The 8,763-nt window shown below is 33.7% G+C and overlaps 1 protein-coding gene across 1 annotated transcript; it reads right to left on the reverse strand.

The window, feature by feature from the left end:
- Positions 1 to 3,886: 3,886 nt before the first annotated feature.
- Positions 3,887 to 6,828, reverse strand: LOC147409759 (cysteine-rich receptor-like protein kinase 10). Its single transcript, XM_086432004.1, has 6 exons — positions 6,690 to 6,828; positions 6,456 to 6,532; positions 5,598 to 5,808; positions 5,196 to 5,433; positions 4,812 to 4,979; positions 3,887 to 4,187 (listed from the first exon to the last, which is right to left on the reverse strand). The coding sequence occupies exons 1-6, from the start codon at positions 6,826 to 6,828 to the stop codon at positions 3,887 to 3,889; spliced, it is 1,134 nt and encodes a 377-aa protein (XP_086288130.1).
- Positions 6,829 to 8,763: the final 1,935 nt, after the last annotated feature.

Below are 8,763 nucleotides of genomic sequence, written 5' to 3' on the forward strand. Positions count from 1 at the left end.
AAAACACAAAGGTCATTTAATGCATACTCTTGCCTGACTATCCCTTTCATCAAATTTCGATAATTTTCACAATCTCAAGATTTTGAGAGGATGAGCATGTCATTTCCTACAGTTTAGTTGGTTTACTGGCCATGGGAGGTTTCTAAGTCTTGGGACAAGAATCAAGGTTGTTTGGAATACTTTTTGATCGGATAAGTTCCTAGCTAGGGGCATTTTCTTAATTTCACCTATGTCGAGAATTTTCGACCATGCATCATAGGTTTTTGGTTTCTATGTCTCATAATGTGTCAAGCTTCATTGGGATTAGATGTCATTTGATTTGATTTCTCTTTTAATTATCATTTTTGTTATATTTCTCTCAAAATTTTTAGAGGATGAACGTGTTATTTTCTACGATTTACCTAGTTTAAGCCTAAGATAGGTGTTTCTATGTTCTGGGATGTGAATCGAAGTCATTTGAGGTTTTTTCTTATTGGAGAGAGTCTTAAGGGTATTTTCATAATTTTTCCTATGTTGGGCTTCTTGGGTGTGTGGCCTAGGGTTTTGGTTTCTATGTCTCATAATAGGTCAATGTGTCAAGTTTCATAGAGAATGGAAATGGTTTGATAGTGACTCTCTTCTGATTATCCTTTTCCTCACTTGCATCTCTCATGTTTCTTTCTTCACAGTTCTCGTGTAATTTTAGCTCATTTCAAAGCATAAAGTAATTTATGCTCATCTCAAAGTTTATAATAATTTACAACTCATCTAGGAGCATTTACAAGTAATTTATGGCTCATCTCAGAACATGGATCTATTATAACTGCATCGAAGAAATATTTTGCTTGATTTTCTGAATCAATTCTTCCTTGCTCTGACACTAAAGAACGGCCTTTCAAATTCGGCGTTGGTTCCCCAATTAATTTACCCATTGGAGTCAAGAAATGGCTAATGTCTGTCGATAATGACTTGCCCTGAAATGTATCTATTTTCTGTTCAAATTCTTGGTAATCAGTAAGAAGGATATCGTGAAGCTTATTTATCCAAATCGTTTCTATGGAATCCTTTACAGCTCATTTCGGACCTCTTGAGCGATTGTAACGATGAGATGATAAATCAAGCAGATTCCAAATATAGGGTTGTCAACAATACCTTTTGGGTATTGAGGGTAGGGACCCTATTTTGATACCTTTTGGGTTGTCTCAATAGTTGGAGTGAGGACAATACCTTCGTGAAAAAGAAGAGAAAGAATCCTTCAAATACTAGGGCCTTCATATAGTAGGTATTGGATACTCAAAGAAATCGTGTTCATCTTGTAGTTGGGAAGCTTGGAAAGTGCTAGCCTCTAAAATCTAGGCTCGATTTGACAGTTGAGAGAAATACAACCTAAAGTAAAAGGGGAAAATCAAGGAGGAAGGAAAATACATTGTTATACCTCCTCATAAATGAACTCATTGAAAGTGCCACATTTGTGAGGTGCATAGTAAAATACCTCTAAATTCTAACACCTTGGAGATGATGATGGGTCATTGATGTTGAGTCACAAAGTGAAAAAAAGCCAATATTCAACAGCTTAAGGCCATCGAATTTCATAAAATTTGATGAACCAATGCATCAAAATTTTCATTGTAGAATTTCTTTTTTCAACGGGTCGAAATCGTCAAATTAATGAAGGATGGGAGAAATTCGATGGCTCTAATCTGTTGAATTTGTGGAATATCAAAATTTCAACAATCTCGTCCCGTCGAATTTTCCAGTTTTCACATAGTGAGATATGCACTAAACCTTTTCCACTATTGAAGCGGATAATTCCATATCCGATTATATAAATAATACCGCCAATTTTTCCTTTAGGGTATGTCATGTATGTTCCATGTCTAAGTCAATCTTTAGAATTTTCAAGTCTAGATGTCCTTGGGAAAAAAGTCTTAATAAAGAGGGCAATGAAAGAAAAAATAAGATGTAAAATCATAGGGAAATTGAGATAAAGAAGAATAAAGGAAATCTTTAGCATGCCTTTCTTGAGGATCTCCAATTCTAGTAAAGTCTAGATTAAGAGGGCAAAGAAAGGAAAAAAAAAAAAAATAAAGAAGAGAAAATAATAGAGAGGTAGTGAGAAATAGGAAGAAAGGAAGTCTTGCATTGAAGTCTTTTCTTCAAAACCTCCAAGTGGGCTAAGGAACCCTATTGGAAAATGATAGGATCAAGGATCTATTAGGTAAATAAATGAATTTTAAATCACTCAATAGGGGAGTTGATCTCATTAGAAACTGATTTATTCCATAAAACCCCTTAAGCTTTTTAGAGCTAATTATACCTTTATCTAATATATCAAAGAAACAACCCTTATGGAATTAAACAAATATCTTTAAGAAACTCTTACCAGGACACTATACCTAATTAATAATAATTATTTAAAGATAGAATTCTTAATGAGAAACAACTCTTATTAATAGAAAAACAAGAAAGTGGAATGTGTAAACGCATGTGTCAAAACAGCCTATCTCACTACGTCATAATGTGCCAAAAACGACTGTCCAAGACAGTTGTTTTTTTTTATTATTATTTAAAAAGACTGCTCTTGTAGTCACAAAAGAAGTCGTTTTAAAAGGAGTGATTTTTTAACTGCGACAAACCAAAACAGTCGGAAAAAACAATTGTTCTTGACAGTCGGAAAAAAAGACGCGTTTTTCTTGATTTATAATAAAAAAACATTATTTTTTTTGAATTTATAAATTGAAAAAAAAAATAGATTATTAAAAAAATTATTTTTCTAAAATACAAAAAATTGACAAAAATGGATCATTAAAAATTATTTTGGGTCTTCCAGGCTGAACCTAGAGTCTCAAAAATCAGCAGAACTAGATCCTTGACTGACTTCATTCTTGTTTGCATCAGCTCTCTTCCTCAACTCCTCCATAATGGGATTCTCTAGATTGATCTCCATTGTCTTCTTGCCTGATATGTACCCAGCCATGCTCGAGTGCCTCAGAGCCTGTGCCTTCATTATCCTCTCTATGTTAACTATCCACCCATACTCTCCATGTTAGCTATTCACAGGACCCAATAAAATGTAAAGATGCAAAAAGACACCAAAATAGGATCTCAAGCAATACAAACACCAAGGTACCCCACCTGTTTGATTGAAACAAAGTTTGCAGTAACAATTTTATGCCATTTACTTGCAGCATATAAAATTTGTTTTCCAAGTTAGTTTATCAAATGAAATCCTGAATAACGAGTTAAGCAATAATAAACCTATCGAAAGAAGAACAATGAAAATAATAATGAAGAAGAAGAAGAACGAAATGATATATGTATATATACAAGGTTGTTTGCAGGTGAACGCCAATATAATCCTTGAATGGCTGTTGGAAAAACCTCACAAGCAGCCAGAGCATAAACAATGAGAGCATTCATCCCCATCCACTCAAACAACATTGTGGGCTTTCTGAAATGTTTGACATCCACTCGAACCAACCAAAGTCATTCCCATATCAAAATTCTAATATTTATTTAACCGTTACTAAATAAATAATAATTTCTGTTGCTTCCCTTTGAAAATGGCATCATGAGAAAATGAAATTTACAAAAACTGCCAGGTGTACATGTTCTGAAATAACCTGATTGCATTGGCTACTTAACCCAAACTTAATAATGTCTCAAAAAATCATCTAGTTTTATTTGTGAACACTCTTGTATATGATAATAACACTCATATAATCCAATATGATTTAAATGATATTCACACCTCCCAAATGTAAATAGCACAAGCATACTTGTCGTCATAAATGGCAATGACAAACCCTAGTTAATAATGTCTTAAGAAAATAAGAAATTTCCTCATTTGTAGAAGATTTACTTGTGTATATATGATGGTACCCATATATACAAAAAACCAATACGATTATTGAGGGTATAGCTCAGTATTTGTCTCCTCATTCACAGTCGATGGCAGTGTTAAATCACTCATGTGCATGCTTGACTTCATTCTACCATCCACGCAAAATGCAGGTGGTAAAGGTTGGGAAAGAGTGCCAAAATAGCTACCGAGCATAAGGACCACAGTTGCCATTGTTGGCCTATCTACAACATCTTCTTGAACACATAATAGCCCAATGTGGATGCATCTCATCACTTCGCTTGTCGAAAATTTAAACCTCAATGTTGGATCTATCAACTCTAAAGATGTTCCAATGTCTCCATGCCTGCAATAATCCAACATGCATGTATCATAAATTTGAATCTATGTCTTCGAAAACATACGATTGAAACTTCTCTACTAAATAAAAATGGCCGTTTAAACATACCCCTCCAAGTATTGTCGAATAATATAGATACCCCCATTGTTTTCGAACCAATGGAATACCACTTAACTTGATCTTCTCTAAAAGAACAAACATAACATGACCTAAGTGCCATCGTCTTCATCTCTAGCCATATTAAAGACAATGAAATTATTTTAAGCTATTCATCGACGTCTTCAATCTCTTGTAGAAAACCCTTCATTTATTTCCTACCCAATAACCCATTGTCTTCTACTACCTAAAAGTCCAGTCTTGTTCTTGAAGTTTGAAGGTTTAAGATGAGGGTACCAAATTTTAGCCTAGAGATTTAAGATGATGGGATTCAACTTTGGAAAAGAAAAAACTAGGTTGTTGTTAGAGGTTGAAGAAAAGTGCATTTAAGTCATTTTTTCGTCAATCTCTTAAATAATATCAAGGTAAAGGGTATGCCATCAATTTGAAAACATAGGGTGGTATCTCAAATAATCAAGAAACATTTTTTGAATGTTATGTCTAAATCATCCAATTAAAAAATAAAAATATGACCAAATATTTACACTCCCATAGCTTAGAAGGTTTTCGAAATGCTCTGATTCTTGGAAACTATTGTTTCTCTGACCACTCACAGTCTCTAGAAGCAAGACACCGAAACTGTAGACATCTGATTTCACTAAGAATTGCCCGTGCATTGCGTACTCTAGGGACATATATCCACTGCATGACATTACCAATAAAATAACTCGATATTGAAGATGATAGCAAGCTTTTAACATTTTTTATTTAAATAAATAAATTTACTGCTACTCATTTTTTTTTTCTTTGGCCTTCCCGAATATATTTATCATCCTACATTGGTTTAAAAAAAAAAGGATGAATAATCTGAAAATTTATAAAATAATGAACAACATTATTGAGAATTATAGTACTTACTATGTTCCCACTATTCTATTAGTATTGCCTTCAGTCTGATCAATTACATAGAGCCTTGCCATGCCGAAATCTGCGATTTTGGGGTTCATCTCCGCATCTAACAAAATATTGTTAACTTTTAGATCCCGATGAACAATTCTTTGTCGAGAATCTTCATGAAGATAGAGAAGCCCCCGAGCAATTCCTCCTATGATTTTGTAACGCATTTCCCAGTTCAAAGATGCACGCTTTGTTGGATCTACATCATCCAAGTAAAAAAAATTAAGTTAGGCCTCAAATAATATGGCAAGTCCTTATCAAACTAGGCATACTTTGTGCAATACTATAAAAATAATAATTTTAATAAAAGGAATCTCTCTCTGATGAGTGCAAAATATATAAAACAAAGGAATGGAGCCAAACCAAATATAAAGTGATCGAGGCTTGTGTTGGGCACGAACTCGTAGATCAGGAGTCTCTCTTCTCCTTCGATGTAAAAACCTAGGAGCTTAACGAGATTCCTATGCTGAAGTTTAGCCACTAATAGAACCTCATTTTTAAATTGTTCATCACCTTGTCCACAATTTCTAGAGAGCCTCTTAATTGCTACTTCTTGTTCATCAGATAGCCTACCCTGAGAACATAAAACAAGAATTTCACAGGGATTCTTATTAGAAGTGATTAATATGCGACAAAGGCAAAAACTAACAGCACTTTATTGCATACTACCTGCCATATCTATGGTTGAGGTTACAAACATAACGATCCGATTCTAGGAACAAAAATAAGTAATTTTTATTAAAAGACACTTGTCAAAAAAAGGGTAAAAGACAATAATTTTTCGAAACTAAGTAGGTTAATCTAGTATACTATTTAGAGGAAAACAAAACTTTTCAGAATCAACTATAATTGATGCAGTAATTTAATATCGTCAGAATAAAGATGTTAGTTAAATGATCCATTTCCTTGCACCAAAAGTGAATTTTTATTCTTTTACCAAAGAGATAAGGATTTGAACCCACTATATAATAAATTACGGTTAAAACAAGACCTGACACTCCTGATGTGATACACATATAACTTAATGTGTATAATGGCTTTCTCACAGGCATACTTGAAAGGAATGAAGACATATATCCATTAGTTAAGAGAAAAATTTGGAAGAAACACATCATCATCAAAGCCTTATTCCAAACATTTGGGAACGCATAAAAGTCCTAAAAATACGAAATAAGTGAAGATGGTCAAAGAAAAAGAAAATATACCTAGCACTTCCATTACATATCCAGCTAGTAGAAGTGGCGAAGAAGAGATGATAAAGAATGATGCAGCAGGAATGGGCACAATAGTATGCATCACTGTCAAAAAATAGAAATAATTCAAGATATTGCAACAAAACAGATTCTTAGGACAATGCAATAGGTTCTATCACTAAGTCCAGAACAATTGTGCATATTACTTGATGATAAACTTATAAATATAAAAACACAAAAGTTCTTACTGACCAATCTGAACCAAATGCTACTCGTGCATTTCTAGTTATAAGTGATTGAAATAAATATGATCCTGTTTCAGCCTTATCCACCCCAAGCTTCTTTGCAGCAGAATTATCATCATCCAGTAGGTGTTCTGGCTGTAAAGCCAATGATTCCATATAAGTCTATAGGGTGATGATATGTAAAACAACACAGGTTTTACTTAAGATTGTGGAACATAATGATCTGCACCGAAGCAATGATCCTTTGTTGTCCAAAATGAGCTGTGGCTCCTTGTGCCAAATGTTGGGCATGTTCAATCTGAAGAGCAGTCGTTTTCCATAACAAATTAAGCTTTAAGATACCCATTAACACAAAAAATAAGGCAACGAAATTAAATATTATACAAAATACATGAACCTTCTTAGATTTTTGCAATTGGGTTTACCCTGAATCTTCGATCTCTCATTCCATTTGAAGACACCACAAATTCATATAAATCTAAGATCAAGTCATTCGCTTTATCACCTATAGCATGAATAGCAACCTGAGATAATTTGATTTTCATCAATGGCTTCATATTTCAGTACTAAAAGAAGTAACTAAAGAAGATATGAGATTTGAAATAAGACAAGAAAAAAACCTGAAACCTAATAAAGATCAAGAAGGAAGAAACAGACATACCTTTCTTAGAGGATAAATAATGAAGTCTTTGGAACAGATCTTGAAGAGGGGACTCACTACACCACATCCTCCCAAAAGCAAACTTGACCACCCCCCCCCTCCCCCCTCCTACCTTGAAATGAATGTATTTGCCAAATTCAATGCCCATTTTACAAATTCCTTTCACCCACTGCAACCATATGCCATTCTATTTGATCTACTCAACTAACCCATCAAATCCTCCCCATACTTTGTTACTATTAGTTTCCTCCAAAGCCCCTTTTTCTCATTCCCAAACCCCGAACCATCACAACTACTTCTCTAAAAATGCTCTATTCATTAGTCTAGGTTTTATAACTCCCCCCCTCTCTATTTTATCTTGCAAAACCATAGACCTTAGAATGTAAGTTCTAACTTGCCAGTTCTAGGAAGACAAATCTTTATCAATCGATAAAACACGAAGCCCGGAGAGAAAAAAATCTACACAAATCTCTATGGAAGATCAAACTTAAAAGTCCTTTTTTAGAAGTCAACAAATCTTTCTCAACCTATACAGCACAAAGCTCGGAAAAAAGAAAATCTATATAAACCTCTATAGAAGATCCAGTTCAAAAAAATTTCTTCAGAAGCCAAGAAACTATTCTCAACCAATAAAGTGCAAAGCTTGGAGAAACAAAAATCTACAGAAGATCAAGTACAAACAAAATCATCGTCAAATCAAATTTCTCAGTTGATAAAACGCAAAGTCTGGAGAGAAGAAAAGTTACATACGTCATCTTTTTGTACTTAACTGTTAATTAGAGGAAAATACTGAGGTTTGTACTTTTGATTTCATCAAAATAAATAAAATCATTTACAATCTTATTTCACGAATCTCGAGATAGATTCATAAAATTTATTGTTGCCAATATTGAATATTGGCCAACAATCTTCCTAAATTCTAAGCCTTCCATACAAAAGAAATGTAAGTCTACTTATACATTCAAACCAACCTTTTTAACCTTGAAAATTTGACTCCCCTCGAATGGCCAATGAGTCAAGTTGACTTGATTGACTACACATGGCTTGACCTAGATGACACAAACATACATTAAATTTCTTAAATATATTTAAAAAAAAAAACTAAAACTAAAACATTATATTTTTTGAACCAACTCAAAATTCAAAACCGAATTGACTCAACTTGAACTAGTTTTAAACGAGGACAACTATATCAATCAATGGGTGAGTAGAAAGTTTTTTTCCCATCCCAATCACAAATATAAATTTATGAGTGTGACTTGCCATACTAGCATAGTGTGGAAAACAAGGAATTGCCAAGCCTCATCCATTGTCAAAAAATGACATTGAGATGCAAAAACAACCCTCGAGATTCATTAAAAGTCTCGAGGTCAAGCATATGCATCTCGAGGTATTTTTGACAATAGATGAGGTTTAGTAAGTCCTATTTC

Source organism: Akebia trifoliata, chromosome 2 (assembly GCF_017979445.1).
Source record: "Akebia trifoliata isolate Shusen 1 chromosome 2, ASM1797944v1, whole genome shotgun sequence".
Lineage (NCBI taxonomy): Eukaryota > Viridiplantae > Streptophyta > Magnoliopsida > Ranunculales > Lardizabalaceae > Akebia > Akebia trifoliata.

What these genes read in the sequence shown, in the direction of transcription:
- LOC147409759 (XM_086432004.1), bottom strand. Translation starts at nt 6,828, where the DNA reads ATGGAATCATTGGCTTTACAGCCAGAACACCTACTGGATGATGATAAT. An exon ending in AAATGCACGAGTAGCATTTG is followed by an intron (nt 6,533 to 6,689) that starts GTTCAGATTGGT and finishes ATTTTTTGACAG; the next exon opens with TGATGCATACTATTGTGCCC. An exon ending in AATAGAATAGTGGGAACATA is followed by an intron (nt 4,980 to 5,195) that starts GTAAGTACTATA and finishes AATGTCATGCAG; the next exon opens with TGGATATATGTCCCTAGAGT.